The 24,151-nt window shown below is 36.7% G+C and overlaps 1 protein-coding gene across 1 annotated transcript in view; it reads right to left on the bottom strand.

Moving 5' to 3' along the window:
* LOC137391186 (histone-lysine N-methyltransferase eggless-like) overlaps positions 1–24,151 on the bottom strand; it is a 44,850-nt gene that overhangs the window by 9,800 nt on the left and 10,899 nt on the right. The window contains exons 6-18 of the mRNA XM_068077572.1: positions 22,527–22,608; positions 22,274–22,347; positions 21,929–22,002; positions 21,497–21,651; positions 17,291–17,421; positions 15,865–15,927; positions 15,187–15,258; positions 14,486–14,548; positions 13,849–13,951; positions 9,871–10,072; positions 6,244–6,429; positions 2,560–2,681; positions 811–915 (exon numbers count right to left, since the gene is read on the bottom strand). Coding sequence (XP_067933673.1) covers positions 811–915; positions 2,560–2,681; positions 6,244–6,429; positions 9,871–10,072; positions 13,849–13,951; positions 14,486–14,548; positions 15,187–15,258; positions 15,865–15,927; positions 17,291–17,421; positions 21,497–21,651; positions 21,929–22,002; positions 22,274–22,347; positions 22,527–22,608 — 1,432 coding nt within the window. The remainder of the gene's footprint in view (positions 1–810; positions 916–2,559; positions 2,682–6,243; positions 6,430–9,870; positions 10,073–13,848; positions 13,952–14,485; positions 14,549–15,186; positions 15,259–15,864; positions 15,928–17,290; positions 17,422–21,496; positions 21,652–21,928; positions 22,003–22,273; positions 22,348–22,526; positions 22,609–24,151) is intronic.

Genomic DNA, 24,151 nt, shown 5'->3' with positions numbered 1-24,151 from the left:
GATATGACTTAGATATGATAAAGGGAAGAAAAACTACAGTTGCGCAAGTACCGGATTCCAATCATTGGCCTGAGCTAATCTTACATCTGCCTGAAGTAATCACTGAGAACAATTAGTCATTTATTAATGACCATCTTGAAGAGTTGTCTTCTTTTGCCAGAGAGAAAGTTTTGTGTGAATAGCTCTATTTATATCATGAAAGTTGCAGAATGTCGTGAAAAGAGCCTTCATTTCTATATATTTATTGTATGATGACATACTAACAGACCAGTTTGCTTTGGTGATAGAAAAGAATGATCCTCTGACTAACACGCCATAGCTTGTCGTGGTAAGAAATGTTATATTGACGGTCATTCTAGCAAACATAAATATACCTCGTGGATGAACATCAATTTTTCTAAAAGGTTACAGCTCAGCTCAATTTCATTGGGTTAAAGCTTACTTGATACCATTGCTTATCCACCAATACAATCTAATAGAGTTGAAATAAAGGTATCAATTAGTATTATTAATTCAACGGGATCATGGAAGCCTTGTGAATGCACCCAAATGCACTTGGCTTGAAATCTATCGAGTGAACATCAGGTAACCATGACATGTATGTAAAACGTCTGCAGCATGGTGCGACTTTCGTCAAGTTAAAATTTTTTACTTCCTCTGGTTACATTGTGCGTTCACTGAGAAACATCTAGAAATAGCAATATGTATTAAGAGCAGTATGCAATATGTATTTGTTTAGAGGCCTACAGCAATTACACATTATCAGACCAAGGAAAAAATATCATAACATTTTACAAAAAATTAGCTAACCTTTTTTCGGTTTTGAATATCTGAAGACGGACAGAGAGGGTATTCTGTACGACTCTGTTGAAGCAGGTTTTGCGACACGAACACTTGGAGTTACACTCGTACACTCTAAAAATAGCAAGCAGCTAGGCGATCACAAATACATACAAACATTATCACAATAAGCCTATCAAAATCAGCCTATCGAAATCAGCCTATCAAAATCAACCTATCACAATTAGCCTATCACGATCAGCCAATTACAACAACTCTATCAAAATCAGCCTATCAATCAGCCAATAACAATCACCCTATTACCTCCAGTCCATCATAATCGACCTGGTATCATCAGATTCCTAACAAGACCAGCAACCATTGACTCTACTGCACTGAATAAACCCGAAAAATAACAACGAAGAGCATCAAGAGCAAAAGATGGGATCAAGCTCGTCCTACCACATAGCTGAAGTACTGAGTGAAACACCTCTACTTTTTTCAACCTACAGCCAAAAATAAATCAGGTTTTCAGCCAGAAAATTAATGGAAACTCCAGCACCTGATGACTGATGCAATGCCAACAAGGTTAATTATATAAAATTCGTGTTTCTTAAAAAACACTAATCGGAATATTAGCGCTGTTGAGGTGATGTGATGTACTTTACACCAGACATGACGATAGGCTGAGTGAATATGCGAATGTAAAAGGATATTTTTATCTCTTGAAAAGACAATTACAAGGAGTTGAATGGTTCCTGCCATTTATCATGCTTAAGAAGTGACGCGCGTCTGTCGTCAGATTGCTCAGAACGGCACGAGCTGTGGTTAGAAAGAAGACCGGTGGCAGGTGATTCCGCATAGTGAAATTAGAGCATATTGATTGACTGTAATGAAGTACCAAGTATTAACTTAACAATAATAATAATAATTTCTTTTCCATATAATTGTTGGTTTCCACATTTATCTGACTTTGAGGATCACAAATACAAAAATGATTAAAAATTATAAACCATTTCTTATTATACATGATGGCAAAGAAGATTTACCTGGCACTAAATGAGGCAAGAATTGAATATTACAGAGGGTTGGGTTATCAAGGCAATAGAAAAGTGAAACTGCCATAAAACAGAATTTTCTTAACATTTGGAAGGATAGTATATAGAATAGTGAAAGGAATTGGTGCAGTGGGCAACAGGCGGCTTTCCGGAAGACTTCAAGAAAGCCTTCGGAAGACTGATGAATTAACATCCATTAAACTAGTTTATATCGCTGACCAGACGAGTACCGAGAGCATGACTGTCACAAAGACAGACTATCAAAAAGTGTAGTGGTAGACTTCAGCGAAAGCATTGAGCACAGAATTAACAATAAAAACATAATGAAAATCAATGTTTGAGCAATGCTAGTAAACATTGATGTACTAATCCTAATTCATTAATAAAGCCAGCAGCTGTCATGACCTAGCCTTAGTGTATCGTCAGATGTTGACAAGCCTAGGCTAGTTTGATATCTTAGGCACCACCGGTTGCCAAGTGTAGTACATGCCATATCAGCGTCTAGCATTGGCAAGGTCATGGCAATGACTTTGATTGAAAGGGGATGACCCTACAGGTTCAGTTGACATATCATGCTAGTAATGAATTATTTACGGTGATCAGCTTCCCAGAAAAAAGCTAAACAGTAAGTTATTTTATTTGCGAATTACTTCTGTATAGTATATTTCAGAGCATGTAGCCAAGTTGAACATTCAGTGTTAGCACTGATCACGTTACCCACCCAGTTACTATATTTTCATCTAATCGTCGATAGATGTAGCCTGATTTCTCCAAAGGCAAAGAAGGCTGGAGGAACTTCTGCCCTTCATATGTGAGTTTCTGACAGGCACATTTAGTCTTATCCTGTAAAACAATTGATAGCTTTAGATGTGTTTCTATACCGAACAGGTAACTATCGGATGAAAGGTGGAAGAGGATGGACTAGCTCTCAATTATATTCTATGAGAGAGAACAAAGTAAACATCACAGGAAAGCGATTCAATCATGAGAGGCATAAGGAAATGATACATGGAGATAGGTGGCGAGGCACGCAGCTGACACACCCCTCCAGAGCCAATAAAATAATTAAATGTCTCTATCTGAGGTCTTCAGAAACAGAAATCTTAATACAATTCCAAAATGACATTATCTTAGTACATGTCGAGTTCAGGCGGCGAACAGGCTGTGGGACAGTGTGAGTGTCTTTTAACAAGTCTTGCATCAAGAATTCACCAAATGTTTTTGAGGAACTAAGAATACTGGATGGTGAATGAAACATTTTGATTATAGCGAGTTATAGCGAGCGATAATTATAATGGTCCGTAAATACAACTTCCTTCTCAAGGTGAATAAGTGATAACTACCACACAAAACAGCCTGCCTGCGGCCACACTGTGTTTGCCAACAAGCTTGATTCACCTCCACATACTAGACCTAATTGCAACAAAACATTTCTCTCCAGGTGCAAGAAAAGTTTATCTGCTGAACAACAGAAAAATTATGGATTTCATTTATTGCGCAATGCGAGTCGTCATGGCTAAGAACATATCAAGAAAAGCCAGGAATCCAGCAAAAAAGAACAGATTGATGAGAGGAGGCGTGACAGTCTACATTGTACTAAAATAACTATGAAGTAGACTATTTTGCTTCGATCACATCTCCTTTTTCATGAATAATAAAAATATTAAAATAGCTTAATTGTTGCTATATATCTTATACCTGCCTGGATAATCACCAAGAACAATTATTCATTCATTAATGACCATTTTGAAGAGTTGTCCTCTTTTGCCAGAGAGAAAGCTTTGAGCGATTGCTTTATTTATATCGCGAAATTTGCAAAATGCCGTGCAAAGAGCCTTTATTGCTAGCATGTACGGAGTATTGCATAGTCAGAATTTAAAATACATACTGGGCAGCACCTCACAAGCCCTACATTCAAAGAACAGACTAAAGCCTGGTTCCCATATACGTCGCAAAGCACCGGCGACAGCACCGCAGGCTATTAGCGATGAAAAGGGGAACCTACGCGCCCGGTACCGCCGGTAGTTGCCGGCGGCAACGCAACAGTTTAACGCTGTTCAAATTTTGCAAAAGGCCGCAGGCAAAACCTTCCTGAAATGCACTGTAAGGGTGAAGGTCACCATTATAGAAACGGCATGGCGAGCGAACATTTTATTTGATTACGCGATTATGTTTAGCGATGCAAATTTTATGTGAACATATGCCGCCGAGCCTAGCGTCGCAAGCGTTTTGCTGCGCAAATTACCGCTGGAGTCTCGCAATCGATATGGGAACCAGGCTTTAGGGAAACAAATCTATGAAAGGTTCAGCATAAATTTAAACATGGAGAATTTGTGACTGTATAAGGTTATTAAAATTCCTATGTTACACCCCCTTTTTAGCTGACTCATTTATTGTGTTTCTATTGAGTTATTTTTGCATTGGTCGCCAGAAAGTTAGTGTGTGCAGCTGTTTACAGAGCAATGAGCGATAACTAGAGTTACGCAATGTACAGTCAATTTATGATGTGTACTTGTTGAGGATACATGTACAGTCAATTTATGATATGTACTTGTTGAGGATACTTGTACAGTCAATTTATGATGTGTACTTGTTGAGGATACTGGTACAGTCAATGCATGATAAGTACTTGTCAAAAATAGTTTGTACAAATTGCTAAATCTTAGCGCCTTCATTTAGGGCTTAAGGCAGACATTAATTTGCCTATAAAACAAGTAAACTTTTTGTTCCCACCTTGTCACATTCAGCCTCCTATCAATAATAATTAGTCAAGGTGAGATTGAGCTGTATATTTGAGCTGGTGTATATGTACTCCTTTTTATTAGACTAGAGACCACAGCCATAGACAAGCACTGGTGTATATGTACTCCTTTATATTACACTAGAGACCACAGCCATAGACAAGCATTGGTGTATATGTACTCCTTTATATTACACTAGAGACCACAGCCATAGACAAGCATTGGTGTATATGTACTCCTTTATATTACACTAGAGACCACAGCCATAGACAAGCATTGGTGTATATGTACTCCTTTATATTACACTAGAGACCACAGCCATAGACAAGCATTGGTGTAATTGTACTCCTTTATATCAGACTAGAGACCACAGCCATAGTCAAGCACTGGTGTATATGTACTCCTTTATATCAGACTAGAGACCACAGCCATAGTCAAGCACTGGTGTATATGTACTCATTTATATTAGACTAGAAACCACAGCCATAGACAAGCATTGGTGTATATGTACTCCTTTATATTAGACTAGAGACCACAGCCATAGACAAGCATTGGTGTATATGTACTCCTTTATATCAGACTAGAGACCACAGCCATAGTCAAGCACTAGTGTATATGTACTCATTTATATCAGACTAGAGACCACAGCCATAGTCAAGCACTGGTGTATATGTACTCAATTATATTAGATTAAAGACCACAGCCATAGACAAGCATTGGTGTATATGTACTCCTTTATATTACACTAGAGACCACAGCCATAGACAAGCATTGGTGTATATGTACTCCTTTATATCAGACTAGAGACCACAGCCATAGTTAAGCACTGGTGTATATGTACTCATTTATATTAGACTAGAAACCACAGCCATAGACAAGCTTTGGTGTATATGTACTCCTTTATATTAGACTAGAGACCACAGCCATAGACAAGCACTGGTGTATAGGTACTCCTTTATATTAAAATAGAAACCACAGCCTTAGACAAGCACTGGCTTATGTGCACTCCTCTGCATGATAATGCGGAGCAATTTGATATGGAAGTAATTAATTGGCTGATAAAAAGTGATAAATTATATGCAGCTAATAGAGTAAGTAGGAAGATAGGATGACAGATGAATTTCGTTTACCTGCCAATAACTTACGTTTAATATAAATTATTTTAAGACAGACATTAGTTGCGGGGTTGATCAATAGGCATTCCAGAAGGGACCCTGATTCACAAGATATAAATAAACGGGGGCAAGGAAAGGATCAGTTAGAATCTTGACAAAAAAGACACCTCCTCAAAACACCTGCGACTAATGCCATGACCTCATGAATCTCCCACGAAAAACAATCAGCAACAGTAATTACAGATGGCAAGACACACCAAAGTGATCGAGGTGAAACCACTTAGGTGATAAAACAAAAGGTGTTACTAAACATTACATAGAAATATTCATTATCTCGACTTACTGAAAGTTAATCTGAATGAAGGCAAGATTTGGCCCACATTTCTCGACAGAGAAACAAGTGGATATTGATGTTGCACTTTATGGATATAAAGTGGATAATGAACTTTACAATTCTTTGAGGAAATTAATTAAAGAATATTTACATAATGTTAGAGTTTCTTTATTACTAATGAGGCAGTTGAAGATGAACGAGTGTGAACCGCTCACCTGGCAGTTGTCAGTGCAGTCACAGCAGACCATAAAGTCGGTGTTGGTGTTGAGATTGACATCCTTTTGAGGCATACGCACTCCTGAGTAAACGAGAGGGTCTGGCTTGCCTGTGTTCAGAGCGTTTACACATGATATAGGAACAAGCTCTCGACCATGAGAGATGTCTGGAATGTTCATCATGATCTGTGAGGAAATTCCATTCAAAATAACAACGTTGAAATGCAATGAAAACCATGAAGTGGTATGCATACGAACATAGTATTGTGCTCAGCGGAAAGGAATAGAATTTCTGATAACAAACTACAATCCCGTATTTGGTTTTCCCAAGAAAGAAATGGGAACTGACAAAATGTGATGCAAGGCTCTGAACTGTCACAATTGACCCTAGTTATCAGCAAGAAGCTGTCTAACTGCAAATCTCACTCATCAACAAGAGATTTTCATCTCATAGGCGTTTCCTTTCTGCCAAGTTTAGCGGGGCAAACACACAGCGTGGAGATCTCGCTGCACCTTCTGGCGTGTGCCCAAACACACTCGGGCGATTCACTAGTGAGCGGTAACGCGGACACGCGTACAAACAGCCAATAAAATTTTGCATAACTAGTTTCTTTAAAACTGTTAATAAATAAATATAAGTAAATACGACAATGACATAAACAGTCTCTGCTTTCGTTAGGCTTATCTCATCTTCACGAATTGCACACTGCAACAAGACAAAAGGGATTCTGGGTTCAAACCCCTAATCTTTCGAGATCAATGCAAGGTGGCTACAACGTTGGTTTTCAACTGGGTATCTTAGTAATTCTTGTGTGCTGTGTCATACAGAACTGGATGTGCTCTTATTAAATCTACGGACAATTCAGTGTTAATCTTGATGATGTTTCAATCGTAACAAATTGTTGTTGTAAGTTGGTAAACTTTGACACGAGAAACTTAGTAGCCAGAGCAGTGTATTCTGTCGAAAAACAACCAATCGACATAAATCTCACGTGTGAAAAAGCTCTGATTGAGTAAGTCTAGTGCTATCGCTCAGCATCAACTCACCCAGCACAGACTGGGCAGATTGGCACCACGTGGCACGATATCGCACAACAGCTTGCCTGGTGTGTTCAAGTATTAACCGACAGTAAAATCGGCTCTTTTAGATGCGTCGGCAGCCATGTCAGATGGTTACAATGAACAGGAAATGATGTTATCATTCATGCTGGAGAATCTAGCTTCACGCTGGATGCTGCCAGAAATCAAGAGAGATTACATGACAGTCAATGCCTGCAGAAAGTTATGTTCACAAACATGCGCGTAGAGTTTTTAACACCCAGCTAGGAGTGGTGACTACAAATTGAGCCCTTTTCAGGTATGTTTATGATGTACAATGTATAGTTATGTAAATAGCAACTGATCAGATATTCTCCTTTACTGAAAGTATTCTGCTTATAGACTGTTTGGATATGCAGTTGAGCATCGGTATACTATGAGACAGAAAAACTTAAATTGCTAAAATATTAGTAAATGTTTATAGATACATTTTAAAAAATGTTCGGAGAGTTCCACATTTATTTTAATTCACAGTGATGCCATCTGATCTCAACAGAGTAAGTAAACTTCGGTCAAGGGGGATGAAAAAGTTTGCATGGTCATCTTCATGCACTATTTGCCCTGCGCTCCATATCGTCAGTACTGTAGGCAACGATTACATGACCATTTCAAGATAAGAAATAGAAAGTTACGCAGAAATGATTGATTACTTAGTTGGGTTTCCTCAGTGACTCATACTTGGCTGCATAAACAGCTCACAACAAAGGATAAAACGCCTCAAATCAACCTCATCAGACGTATGCTAACTGACTGATAAAATTAAACACAAACAATGATGGAAATTATCAGTCATGTAGAAGTGATTTACTACACATATGCTAAGAAATGCATTCAACAGCAGAGCCTTAAACAACTAGGTTTTTGGCAAATTTCCTGCCTGCCAAAGTGCATCATCAAAATGCTGTGGGTCTTGATGAATCGTCTCCTCATTATTCTGCAATAACTTTCGACATACATTCCGGTCTATGTCCAGCATAGCTGAGCTATGAAGTAAGAGACATTCTAAAAAGTTTTTGCAGAACACAAATTCATTTCTGAGACATGTTGAAATTAAAGGATTCCCAAATGTGTTATTATATGTTTCAACTAAATAGCGTTATTTTTTGAAGCGTTTAAAGACAACAATGACAATTATATAACACTAGTACTCTGGTAGTCGGTGTGCCTAAGAGAGATCATTCGGGGTGTATATAGAGCACTGAGAATAAGTATGCGCACAATAATTCTAAAACACTTAATGGCAAATGATTAGCGATTTGTGCAGGTGTTGTGCGGGGGGTAGAGCCAAATGTTGAGGGTTTGAATCCTGGATGATGCATTCTTTTTTCCAACTTCCAATTGAGGCTTTGGACAGACGCATGGACACAGTTCTTATTATAGTAAAAATTATGTATTTAAAAATTTATTGCGTTTTAGCAAAACTTGGAATAATCATTGTAACCTATATTCTTTATTTCCATAAAAATACTATTTATGCCTATAAAAAAAACCTACAGAACATCTACTTGAGTTGAAAAGTTCTAGATGCATACAGGAGTTGAATATTCAAGAACGAAAATCATGTTACGAGGTAACTCGCAAAGCGCAAACGTTACGAATGAGGCTGTTCACTATAATGCAACGTGATGAAAGATTGAACATCCTGTATAAAAAATTAATAGAATGCTTGGCCTATTTTCCACTGACATCTATGACATGCAGAGCACGTGTCCCATCGCTTATGCTGACATTTGCCACATGCCAAACAGAGACCAGAGATACGTATGACAGACTGGAATATTATATGTAAGCCAAATATGGATCGCCGATTTGATGAGGTATGCTGACACCCGTTGTCTGATATGCCAGACAATCGATTATGAAAAATGAGAGCAAAATAGCAAGATGAACCAAAATTCATGATTTGCTTGCAAATGAAAAGATGAGAAAAGATTTTTGCTATTTCAGACGAAGAGTTTTCAAGATGGATAATCTTATTGATGACTAGCGATAGTGAGAGCAAGGAAATAGCAGTAGAAACTGCGTAGAAACCATACAATTGTTTTTTAAGACAATCGCATTGTAAACTGACTATTACAGCTGCTACTAAGCGGATAACGCTTGGTTTCTTTAAAATCAGATAAACATTTTTTTACTATGATGTTGATAATGACAAGACAGCTAACACCAAATATTAGGTACTGCAACATTTTAACATTAGCTGTTTGAGCTAAGACATTCCAACCATCAGTGAATAAAAATAAAATTATCCCAACTAGCCATATGCATTTACACTAGTAAAGGTGTTTCTTTACTCAGATACACCAAGTTTGTTTAATGTACACCTGTAATATCACTCTCTCACATCTGTTCACGTTCCCACTAAATTCATTCTCACATTCACTACAAATATCTTCATGTCAATATGGAAATTTCGTTAAACGGTAAAAATAATACATACAAACACAAAGCAGCCAAACCTATGTTTCTAGGTTCAACACTGAAGACACCAATAAGAGTGTACAAGTGAGTGTACGAGTGTATACTCACATGACTGGCTTTGAACGGCTCAAACAGGTGAAGTGACTGCTCAAAGCTAAACAAGTCGATGGTAAGCTTGCTGTTGGTCATGAAGAGGTAGTCACCCATTTCTTTATTGTTTCTAATTCTTCTTCCACAAGGTCCGCGATAGACAACAAATTTCTTATTGCTAGTGTAGTGAGACTTGGTGCGCTTTGTACGACAAATATACCTACAGCACAGGTACACACTTATATACCTACAGCACAGGTACACACTTATATACCTACAGCACAGGTACACACTTATATACCTACAGCACAGGTACACACTTATATACCTACAGCACAGGTACACACTTATATACCTACAGCACAGGTACAGACTTATATACCTACAGCACAGGTACACACTTATATACCTACAGCACAGGTACACACTTATATACCTACAGCACAGGTACACACTTATATACCTACAGCACAGGTACACACTTATATACCTACAGCACAGGTACAGACTTATATACCTACAGCACAGGTACACACTTATATACCTACAGCACAGGTACAGACTTATATACCTACAGCACAGGTACACACTTATATACCTACAGCACAGGTACACACTTATATACCTACAGCACAGGTACACACTTATATACCTACAGCACAGGTACACACTTATATACCTACAGCACAGGTACAGACTTATAAACCTACAGCACAGGTACACACTTATATACCTACAGCACAGGTACACACTTATATACCTACAGCACAGGTACACACTTATATACCTACAGCACAGGTACACACTTATATACCTACAGCACAGGTACACACTTATATACCTACAGCACAGGTACACACTTATATACCTACAGCACAGGTACACACTTATATACCTACAGCACAGGTACACACTTATATACCTACAGCACAGGTACACACTTATATACCTACAGCACAGGTACACACTTATATACCTACAGCACAGGTACAGACTTATATACCTACAGCACAGGTACACACTTATATACCTACAGCACAGGTACACACTTATATACCTACAGCACAGGTACACACTTATATACCTACAGCACAGGTACACACTTATATACCTACAGCACAGGTACACACTTATATACCTACAGCACAGGTACACACTTATATACCTACAGCACAGGTACACACTTATATACCTACAGCACAGGTACACACTTATATACCTACAGCACAGGTACACACTTATATACCTACAGCACAGGTACGACAAATATACCTACAGCACAGGTACACACTTATATACCTACAGCACAGGTACACACTTATATACCTACAGCACAGGTACACACTTATATACCTACAGCACAGGTACAGACTTATATACCTACAGCACAGGTACACACTTATATACCTACAGCACAGGTACAGACTTATATACCTACAGCACAGGTACACACTTATATACCTACAGCACAGGTACAGACTTATATACCTACAGCACAGGTACACACTTATATACCTACAGCACAGGTACAGACTTATATACCTACAGCACAGGTACACACTTATATACCTACAGCACAGGTACACACTTATATACCTACAGCACAGGTACACACTTATATACCTACAGCACAGGTACACACTTATATACCTACAGCACAGGTACAGACTTATAAACCTACAGCACAGGTACACACTTATATACCTACAGCACAGGTACACACTTATATACCTACAGCACAGGTACACACTTATATACCTACAGCACAGGTACACACTTATATACCTACAGCACAGGTACACACTTATATACCTACAGCACAGGTACACACTTATATACCTACAGCACAGGTACACACTTATATACCTACAGCACAGGTACACACTTATATACCTACAGCACAGGTACACACTTATATACCTACAGCACAGGTACACACTTATATACCTACAGCACAGGTACACACTTATATACCTACAGCGTGTGTACAGACTTATATACCTACAGCACAGGTACACACTTATATACCTACAGCACAGGTACACACTTATATACCTACAGCACAGGTACACACTTATATACCTACAGCACAGGTACACACTTATATACCTACAGCACAGGTACACACTTATATACCTACAGCACAGGTACACACTTATATACCTACAGCACAGGTACACACTTATATACCTACAGCACAGGTACACACTTATATACCTACAGCACAGGTACACACTTATATACCTACAGCACAGGTACACACTTATATACCTACAGCGTGTGTACAGACTTATATACCTACAGCACAGGTACACACAAACCTCAAGAATGTGTAAACACAAACCTCCAGCATGTGTACAGACCTGAAGACGCTATGGTACAAGCATTCACTTGCATGACATCAAGTACGCCTATGTCATACTAAATGTATATTCATCACATTAAGTATATACCTTTGCATAACAGTAAGTATGCCTTGTATCACATCAAGTAGACCTATATAAGGATACATACATTATGTGTTTCATTGAATATATCAAGATCACTTCGCATATACATTTACATAAATACATGTACATATTACATCACATTTCAATGAGAATATCTACATACCATTATACTTACCTTTATCCTATCTAGATATACTTACTTCATTCAAGTCGTATACTTACTGCAGAACAAACATAACTTCACAATATCACAGTAAATATACGTAAATCACAGTAAGTACCGTATACCAACATAAACATCACATAAACAGCACATAAACACATTGGCTACAGAAACCACAAATAGGTTCAGACTTCTGTTCTTTTTAAATTGTGGGAACTATAAATGTGAGCTGAGAGGCAATTCAAATCTAGCACAATTTGTGCATAAAATTTGTGGTTGGACCACATTTATGAAACCTAACCAAATTTAACCAAACAAACATTTTTTGCTCGTGATAACAGCTTCGAGCATTTTAAACAATATTTCAGCAAAGGTTTGTGGCCTATTTTTCATCAAGTCATCAATTCACACTAGGCATTGCTATTAAATTTAAGCTATGTTCCTATTGAACTGGTCCAAGAACTCGCTCTGTCAAGTGAAACATGTTGTACATACTCTCAAACATATTCATTAAAAATAAACTTTCTCTTGGCAATACTATGTTCATCAGTCTTTGAGAAACATAAAATTGTTTCGCAATTTTCAACAGTCTGGGTCAATATTTATCATAACTATTTCCACAGAGCCTCTTTTTGATCTAAATTTTTGTCTTTGCATGGAAATCAAAGGAACTCTTACCGAGCATTTTATCACTGTCCATTTTATCACTTTATAAACATTATATAATTCTAATATAATTCTATATAATTTTACTTAAACTTACTTCTTAGCCTGTGACAGGCTATAAACACCTCACATGAAGAGCAATTCTGCCTGAACCGCTTTTAGAATTCATGTATACCAAAGTAGCTTTGTTACGAGTAACGAGCGCTTTGAGTTGACTTCCGTTTAAAAAAACTATTGTGGCATCCAAATAATTTCTTAACTGGCTCATATATGTGCAATTAAGTTGTATGACGGCAAACGGAGATAATTTTCTTTAAAAACGTGCTAATAAACTGAATTTTTTAAAGCTTTGCGGAGCCTAAATATACAAGTTATCTAGTCTAGAAGAAGTGCCCGAACATTTGACCATGGTGTACATCAAATGGGTCAGGTAGCTAGACCGTTTACAAATACAAAACCAGACCTTATCACTCCAAGTTTAAATAAAGTTACGAAAATTGAAGAGCAAAATATACGAATGACTTCAAAAATTGCTGGGTTGAACTCTTTTGTTACAGAAACCAAAGGTTGCTAGCGGGCGCTATAGCAACTAATGGCGCTATAGCAACTACACTTGACTTACTTATAGCTAAGCCAGTCACATGAGAATGATAACAACCGAACCAATACTTAACTCGGTACAATGAATGGTGAAATGTAGAAGAGAAACAGACTTACCTTTCAAAGCCGACATAGATCGGTATAGTGAGAGTGTATATGCCTTTGTAAGAACTGGGGTTATCATCCCTTTTGATGCAGCCTCGTCCACACGCATGGGGCCCTGACCAAAGACACACGGTAAGAATGAATTCAACACCGGCAGATGTCAGCAAGAGTCTCAAATTTGTGTTGAATTTGCAAACTAACAATATGACAATCTTCTAATAAGACAAGTGTGAGATAATCTGCCATTTGTGGACTTCACTGATACAAAGTAGCAGCATAAACTTTTTTGAACTATTACCCAATTAGGAGTACAAACTAAGGTGTGAAGATAAAGAAATTTGTGAAAATCTACTGAATCAAGATAGGTTACAGATCTGGGATCGATCAGTATACAGATAGTTTTCTATTGTGGTTAACTATACGCAAGAATGTCGAGTAGACGTGGCAGAAATGATACATTGACTCGACCGACAGCAAATGTATTGGAAATATCTGAAAGTACCCGATTGATTTGCTATACTGAATTTCTAGAACAACATTAACTGTTAACTATAAGTTACATTTATACAGACTACAAGTCAGTAACAACTATAAACAATGCTTACTTAATAACATCAGGCAAACTTAGACAAACTGAAAATATACTCACTGAACTGAGTGGGTGGAATGTTTGGATACGGCACCTTTGTCCTATTACCGGCGTGCTCATCTCCTACAAGAAATTCATTAATAATATTGCTGTGGTAATTAGTAAAATTACTGCATTGTACAGATAAACCAGCTGAAACGTTTTACAACTTGAACTAGGCGTTCAGCCATGCTCGGGATATCTCAGCTTACCGCTGGCCACATTCTAACAAAGTGAAAAGCTACATGAGGTTTCAGACCTTGTATAACAAACACTAACTCGACTAAAATTTTCTGATAAGAGTTTGACATGGCATTCTTTCATTCCTTCAAAGGTAGGAGTAGCTACAACTAGCTCACTGTTGCTGTGAGCAACATGAAAAAGGAACTGTAGATAACAGGATGACGAGGAATAAGCAAAATATTGTGCAACAAATCACTCAAACTCCTAGAGCGACATCAATAATGAAACATTTAGTGTTTGTAAGAAATAGGTCAGACCGGCTAACAGCTTTCTATAGCAATCGCAGAAACAATTATGTGAGAGTTCATTTTTGACAAGGTGTGACAGGTGAAGCTATAAATATCCCTAGTAATTAAAATAGAGGGTTACTAGATAGGTGATGACATGAACCACACTCATGATAGCAAACTGAAATTGCTGATCAAAGACAACAGTTAGGGAGTTCACTTATAGGAGAAATGATTATAAATACTACTCACTCAATTGGAAAGACATGTACTTAGAAACAGGTCGATTAGCTGTGACACCTTTAGTGAGTGGTGGAGGTGCTTCTACAACAGATGTTGAACTCTAATAATTACATGCGCATCAACATAAAAGGCATGATCTTAAAATTTTTCATTCAAACAGCACAATATGCAATTTAAAAAATCAGGACAGAAATTTAAGACAAAACTAAGTTTCTCGTAAGCTGACATTAGCAGAAGAAAAGAGTTATGCAATGCAGAGATACCATGGTCATTATAACAGAGTTATACAGCATAGAGATACCATGGTGATTATAACAGAGTTATACAGTGTAGAGATACCATGGTGATTATAACAGAGTTATACAGTGTAGAGATACCATGGTGATTATAACAGAGTTATACAGTGTAGAGATACTATGGTGATTATAACAGAGTTATACAGTGTAGAGATACCATGGTGATTATAAAAAATGTCTCAAAAATATTTCCAACCAAACCAAGCATTCTGGTTTAGTCACTTATACCCAGACAGGAAAAACTACAGAAATTCATGTATAATGTATCACAAACGTCCACAGTTAGAGTATATCAGAAGAATATAGATAAAATACAACACATCTGGATCAAAGCACATGGATAATAATTAGGAGCATCACAAACATCTCACTTGCCAACTATATTACTTACTGTAGACGAGTGTTTTTGCAGGCTTAGCAACTGAGGGAGGTGGTGGTGGAGTAGGGAGCAAAGCTGAAAGATAGAAACTAATTGAACTCATGTTAGCAGCTTTATTGAAGTCAATGCACAAATGTTTTGGCAGACAAATCCAAGGTGCGATGCAATGTATAATACAATAACTGAATAACATACATTTTGGTCGATATTAGCGAACACTTGAAGGAAATATTGCATCAACCAAAACGAATACAAGCTGCGATGAGTATAGAACTGTAAGATAAGTGTATAGAACTACTAGGTAAGTATATAGAACAATTAGGTAAGTGTAGAGAAATATTAGATAAGTGTATAGAAGTATTAGGTAAGTGTATAGAACTATGAGGTAAGTGTTTATATTTGTGTAAAAATGATCAATCATGCAAAAACTTTAAGTGTAGTTAATAGTTGCTTTGTTCGATTACAGATGACTCAATGACCGATAACTTCAACTCAATGACCGATTTCTCTGAGTTCAGCTTTCCTCATGTAAAAAGTAGTAATATTTTCCCTTTAAAACCAGTAGCAAAGTGGGAGTTGCAATTCCTTCGAACAGAGGGTCAGGGATCAGGCAACCTCCCTAAGCCGGCTAACCAAAATATACTTCATTAAGCATTAATTTTATTTTTAAGTGTACAGTAACATAATTAGCAATGATACATTTTTTGCCTCTTCTCTTCTCTACCCACTACATGTACCAGCTCATGCTGTGTCACTCTAAAGGAACAGTAATAAAATTTTATTTTTCATTATGATGGCCATTAAATGGTCAAACGGATCGAAAAAGGATTTAATGATGTCGGCTAAAAGTTATAGTGAAAACGAAGCCGGAAACCGATAGGTGATAAAATTTTAGCGATGAAAAAGTTGAAGCTCAGTAAAATAGTTCAAAATACATACTAAAACTTCGCTTCAAGTATGTGTTTAATAAGCTAAATTCATTTAAGCTAAATTCAAAGTTTATGTTATACGTACGTTTCGAAGGTAAGAACTCTCTACGTTATGTATTGCTGCTACTGCACATACACGTTGTATATTGTAATGTTACATTTTGTTGCAGTCCATAACCACTAAATACACTAAAGTTACTGTAGGTAACCATAGTTACTAAGGTTAACATACTATTTTGTAACTAAATTTTAATATGTACAGTACTTATATAAAACTTGGATGATTTTTACCAGGGGATGTTGGCATTATACAATTACTACGGGTTTCTATACAGCTCTATATGACATTTTCGCTGTACGATGCCAACACCAAAACGGATAAAATCGTATGGCGAGGGCACACAATAGTTGCATAGAGCCAGAAAAGCTGTAAACCCAATAAGCAATGCTTCTGGACATGTAGTCGTCTGCTCATAATCTGACAATTGCACCAAAACAGGCAGACATACCAGAACTCTTGACAGGCTGCGGTGTCTGTGATGCCAGTGATGATGCATCTTTCTGCTTCGCTTCCCTCTCAGCAATCCGTTTCTTCTCCGCCTCGTCTCGTTTTTGTTGTAAGCCAAATAGGGGTTCAAACCTAGTTAAAATGGGTGAGATGAATTATGAGTTGAACGATACTGCACCAGGATCTACACACAGACGCGCAATGAGAAATAGTTAACGTAACAAGCAATATTGGAAACTCAGAAATATAAGATTACTTACGGCAGCAAGCTCAGCCTAGCAGCATAAGTCATAAGGTCAATCAGTACTCAAAAATGCTCTTAATATTAAAACAATGAATGAACTACATATACATTGCATCACACTCTGCTGGTATATAAGCAACAGCAACACATTAATAACCAACTGTGTCAATGCATCCAGTCGCAGTTAAAAGGACAACTAAAAGCATAACTATAATTATCTATAACAATACAAACTCCTCTTTTATTTCTCTGTGATTAAGTGATACAGTCAAACCTTGGCATACAAAGTTAATCCAATTGATATTTGTTTTTCATGCCGAAATCGTCACATTGGAACAAATATTATTCCAAGTATAAACTGTACTGCCTTTAATTGGTAACTTTGGTACTTTGGTAACTAACCAAAAAATCTAAAAAAACTACATAAAATAAAAAAAACTAATAAATATCATAATCAATAAAAATAAATTATTATTATCAAATCTTATTATTATTATCACATTGTCTTTACATCAGAGAGAGACAAATAAATGGAGTTGCATTCTTACTGATACAAGAGAGAGACGTTGCGTAGGTTGAGGTGGTGATAGAGACATGGAGCTAGTCTAACGTCACCTATGTTAACCTGAATTCATATAACTTGTTTACAGTTTTCTTTCTTTACACATTAAATTCTTTTTAATTAAATTTGTAGTTAATTAGAACCAGCTTTTCTGTTGAAGATTCTGTTCTCCACATCAATATAACTTACTTTCTCATGATCTTCACTGTAAATCTATTACAGAATTGATCCTAAGATGTCTGTCTTTTCAGGTTTTTCTCGTATTTGTGGTGTCAATTCTAAGAAAACCATTGCTTTTTCTCTTTACCCACTATTACAACCACTCCTATTACTTTTCTTGAAAACTAAACTAAAATTTTAAAAACTATATGAAAAAGTACAGAATACTGCTTAATATTACTTAGGCAATATAAAACTTGAATATCCGAAGGAAAACTGGCTACATCTATATACATGTATATTTCTCAAAGTTGGTCGCATGTGTGTATGCGAGTCCAGCTATAGTTATTAAAATATTGGAACTAAAATTCTGCGCTCTGATTGAGTTGAACTCACGGCGAATGTAACCGCAAGTATTATAAACCTAAGTGCCCTACCACTGAGCTACATTGGCATATTGATCAAGGCTGTCATCATATACCATAATATCGTATCCACACACTAATTATTTTAGCAATGCGCCCATGAGTGAGGATGCCCCTATTTCCCGATATTTTTCATGAGGCTCTATTACTATATCTGGGGTCAAGGCCACTTCTTCTCACACGGGCAATTATATTATCTCCGTAGGAAGAGCCTCGACATTCTCTCTTCGTTCGGTCAAACAAAGACAGTACAACATCTCATTTTTACATTTGTCCCAGTTTCGAGAGGTGCCAGTATCGTTGTATTCAAAGTTTTGATGGATAGCTTCTGCTGGAACAATAACCTTTTTTATACACACACACACACTTCCATGCAAGAATTGTTATTATTAATTCAACATATTCAGGATTTTTATTTTTATTTTCTCAGTTCCTATTAATTGTATCATTACATGATCATCTTTTATTGTAATTGTAGCAAAACCGACTTAATTTAGCTATTATGTACTTGCTAATTATTTCACATTTATATCTAAACCCTTTTATAGTTGTTTGATTTTTTTTAATTTATTTGACCTGCACAAAACATTTTCCTCATGATATGAAGTTTGAAAGTTAGAATGGCAAATGCTGTTATATGTTAAATACAAATCAACTTTCTGACCAAAGACTGTTTTATTACCCGAGCAGCACAGCAATTATATACATATTGTAAAACCCCTAATTGAACGCTACCTCTATTTGAACGCCAGCTCCAATTGACCGCCACCCTGAGACAAGGGTTGAAAAATAGACTGCCACTCTCCAATTGAACGCCACCTCCATTTGACCGCCACTTTGACAATATTTGATTTTGACGAGCCCATAATATCAACTGATCAGTAGAAAAGTGTCCACAAAATTGTATTAATAATGAATGGTTTATATCAATAAAAATTAATTCTATCGTTGTCCAATTCCAAAGCTTTTCGTTTTTTTTTTCGTTAAAACTTTGAAAGCAACACCGTAGCAATAATCAATAACGGTCTCAGGCTAGTAGTAGCTCTCTGTTTAACGCGGTCTTTCTACTTCGAAGTACCCCACATATATGAAAACGGCTTAAATTTACGATTGTAGATGAACTTTCAAAGCAACACTATAGAAATAATTACTGTCTCAGGCTAATAGTAGTTTCTTGTTTAACGCGGCCCTAATACTTCGAAGGATATGCATATAAAAACCGATTCGCAAGTTTTAGACCAAAGGTTACGTTTACCAAGCAAACTTGCATACGCCTTGCGTTAATGCTAAATGCAGCACGTAAAAGTTTTGCTCTGACAAAAAATTGTTTGGCCACTAACATCGACTAGTTCAGCAGTGCAGAAGAAGAGTTGAAGCTAGAAGATATTGTGGAAGATATCGGACAACTGAAAGATGTACGTTCCATCGAAAGCAACAATCAGGACAAGCAACAATCATATTTTTATCAAATAAAAATGTCTTCAAATTAGAAAGAAATAAAAATTGAAACTGCCAACAAATTGCAAAGAAGGACACAAGCTATAATATCATCGTGGGTCAATAGCAAGCAAGAGATATCAACTGGTAGAGATATTTCTTGGTTTCTAAATGCACATTTATTAAGAGATCTTTGACAATTTAGAGGTAAGTTAGCAGATTTATTACATCCAAAGGTTTAATATCGCTCCACCGAAAAAAGGGAGCAAAATATAGGTGACATTCTCTTCGCTCGTAATGGGGCTAAATTTATCTTTCGAAAGTTTTGACGAGACATTTGAAAAATTGACTGCCAGCCTCTATTTGAACGCCGCCTTCAATTGGCCACCACTATAGAGGAATGGTTGAAAAATAGAGCGCCATGGCGTTCAATTAAAGGTTTTACGATATATACCGATTCACAATTTATTAAAAAACTTCAGACTTGATATGATAGAAATTATTTTGTATGCCAGAACAAATATTTGCTCAAATTTTCTGCGGTATATCAAATGCTGAAGCAAAGTTTGACAGTATTATTAAATTAACAGACTATGTTTGAAAGCGAGTATATTTGAAAAGAAACCTCTCAATACTGAAATAAATATGAAATATTTTGGTAAAAAAAAGATGAAAAAAAATACAGGAGTCTTGATGTCAATGCTTCGACATTGTTGTTATGTCAATGCTTCGACATTGTTGTTATGTCAATGCTTCGACATTGTTGTTATGTCAATGCTTCGACATTGTTGTTATGTCAATGCTTCGACATTGTTGTTATGTCAATGCGACGCATGGACTGAAGGTTAAAATGTGTTTCAGATACCAAAAATGAGTTCGTATCATATATGTGTGTCTTGTAGTCTACGTAGCGGCTTGTGAGTCGTGTCAGTAAATTCCTCCTTCATCTAGATTGAAACTCTAAACAACGGTCCATGAAAAGCAGCAATTCTCAAAAGTCCATTTTAAGCCTCTTAATTCATGAATAGAAACTGTGATCGAACAAGTATTAGAGATTCTATCGTAAATACCGAATAGGATAAATATAACTATAAAGTACTGCAGCTGCTTATGGTTGATATTTTTATATATCCTGATATTTGTGTGACTTTAAACTGAAGCTAAAAATACACAAAAACATCAAAACCCAACTTTAATCTTATTCACCACTAATAGTTCATCTGACATGTGTGAACATGTGTGCTGTCAGCTGATCTTTAAAGCACTGTTTAACCTTTGTACTAATTATCGATAACTCTCTGAGTACAGGAAATATAGGAACCAGCAATGTAAATCCTATTAAGGCACCACACAAAGTCTCCGTGTAGTACAGTAACTCACCTTGTTGAGCCTCTGTATATCCACTCAGTTACATTCTCAGCCTCGAAAAGAACTTTGACAAGACTGCAATCTATCTTGAGACAGCGGGCCTTGAGCCACTTGCCCGACTTTTCACAGCTCACTGTCTGACCATCAATCAGCTTGAGTATCATTCTCTAGCAAGCAAAACTTTGCTATTACGAACAATCTAAGTTATTCTTAGGTTCAAAATGGCAGCATCACAACTAACCGTAGCTTTTGTATGTTTTAACCAAAGGTTACTAGATAACACTGACAGCTCCCAGAGAACAATTTTATTAAATCTATAATGTAGAAGAGACAGCTTTAATCAAAAAAAAGAGCAGACAACAGACAAACATCAGACAAACAGAAACAATGAGCAGACAACTTTTATAAACATGAGCGAAGCAGGATTGAAGCAAGATATAGTACCTGGTTGTAGGTTTCCATGTAATGTTTGACAAACTCCAGCAAGTCGGGCTGCAATCCATGCCATGCTTTCTCAACTGTCAACAGGTACTCAACATTACTCTGAATCCTAGGTAAGCTTTAAAAGGTAACTATCCTTTCTTATGTTTTACGTCCTCAATCAAAACAAAGTCTACACATGAGTAGACGAAGATAATTCACGAACAGCTTTAATATACAGCTTAATAGATTAGTCTCCTGATGGTTTCAGAATTTACACTTGGATAAACTTTAAACCGAAGGAGTGAGAACGATCGGCATAGATCAGAGTCAGCAGAAACCATTCTATATGAAAAAAGAAAGACTCACACTGATGAGCAATCATGCGTATATCAGACTGCTGCGTGTACTGCGCACACCCATCATCGAAGAATATCAGGTATCTAGAACATTGCAGAGAAAGTTTATTCTTTTGTGATTCCACACAACATATATCCAAGCAGTTCTATGGCTTTTACATATTTAATATTTGAAATGTATTACATTAACGCAGCAGACTTTGAGTGATGCGGGTATACAATGGCACCAGATGAAAATTTCAACATGAAATCATACCGAGTACCTGTGATTATTCTTAGTGTAGGGAGGCTCAGCAACAATACCGCTGTAAAAGTCATGCGCACCAGACATCTCCTTGTAGAGCGCTAAAATGAGTTAGTAAAATCTTCTGAACAGCCTGATGTAACTCTGAAAGAGCTTCAGAACATGCTCAGAAATAATCCTTTCCAAAAATGTTTATGTTATAGGGATTTTACGCTATTTGAACAGTAAAATATATGTGAATTGCCTAATCCATTTTAAGATCGACCCAAACTCTACCCTCTGACCATTCAAATGGAAAAAAACTAAACTTAACATTTTAATTTAATGACTGTACAGTAACTGTAGTATTATTGCTTTGTATCAACAACTTTTCTCTTTTTTCTTATCACTTTTAACTTAGGTAAGGAAGTGCATACAATGTTAATATACAATGTTAACGTACAATGTTAACGTACAATGTTAACGTACAATGTTAACGTACAATGTTAACGTACAATGTTAACGTACAATGTTAACGTACAATGTTAACGTACAATGTTAACGTACAATGTTAACGTACAATGTTAGCGTACAATGTTAACATACAATGTTAACATACAATGTTAATTTGATTGGATTTTTTTCTATACAGCAATATCGATGGTGCAAGGAAAAAAATTGTGAATGTCAAAAATAATGCAAAACAAAAATATATCTTTACTATGCGATGTCTGTCTACCCATCGGTCTGTCCGAAGCCAGGATTAAAGGTTAGGATAAAACATTGCTTTCAACGAGACTCTAACTCGTGACATTCAGCTTGGTAGACTGAAACTATAACACCTGCATCAATCGATCACCTTTAGGTATTTTTGAATACTTGTGCAACGACTTATTCCCTGTAGTTTATCATCACACCTGACCATCTCTCACGGCGCTCTAGACTGCAAGGGGCCTGATATATATAATACAGTACACACTTCTACAACATAATTAATTCGTTCCAGGAATGTTTACGTTAATAGGGATTTTACGTTATAAGAACAGTAAAATACATGTAAATTGTCAAATCCATTCCAAGTATCTTCCAAACCTCTTTCGGCATATAAAGAAGGAAAAAATTTTTTTTAAAATTATGGGCTGTACCGTAACTGCAGCAATATTAGTTTGCATCGACCACTTTTTTCTTTTTATGATCAATCTCACTGGTTTTATAGATCATTATCATTGAAGTAATTTTACAATAAGTTGATGGGAAGCGTGCACCTGCGACGTTCATTTATAACGATTCGCTTATTTTTTCTAAACAGCAAAGTTTACTCTGCAAAGTAAAACTAATAAAATATATTTTATGTCTACAAAAAAGCAAACCAAACCATAATAATTAAAAAATGTGGTACTACTTGCTCGTCGTCTGTCTGTATTCAGTGGTCAAGGTTAGAATAAAAGAGAACTTTCGACGATACCTCAACTCGTCACATTCGGATTGGTGGACCGACGATATAACACCTGCACCAATCGATTGCCATTGTATTTGCAATATGTATTTGCCCAGCTATCCTACTCTCCGTTTTGTCGACACATCAAACAATCTATCACGACAAACTAGATTGTTGCCCAAGTTGTATATATAGTAAGTATAACGTTACACACATGTAATTTTTAC

The sequence above is a fragment of the Watersipora subatra genome, chromosome 3 (genome assembly GCF_963576615.1).
Source record: "Watersipora subatra chromosome 3, tzWatSuba1.1, whole genome shotgun sequence".
Lineage (NCBI taxonomy): Eukaryota > Metazoa > Bryozoa > Gymnolaemata > Cheilostomatida > Watersiporidae > Watersipora > Watersipora subatra.
This window is presented reverse-complemented; position numbering and strand designations above follow the sequence as displayed.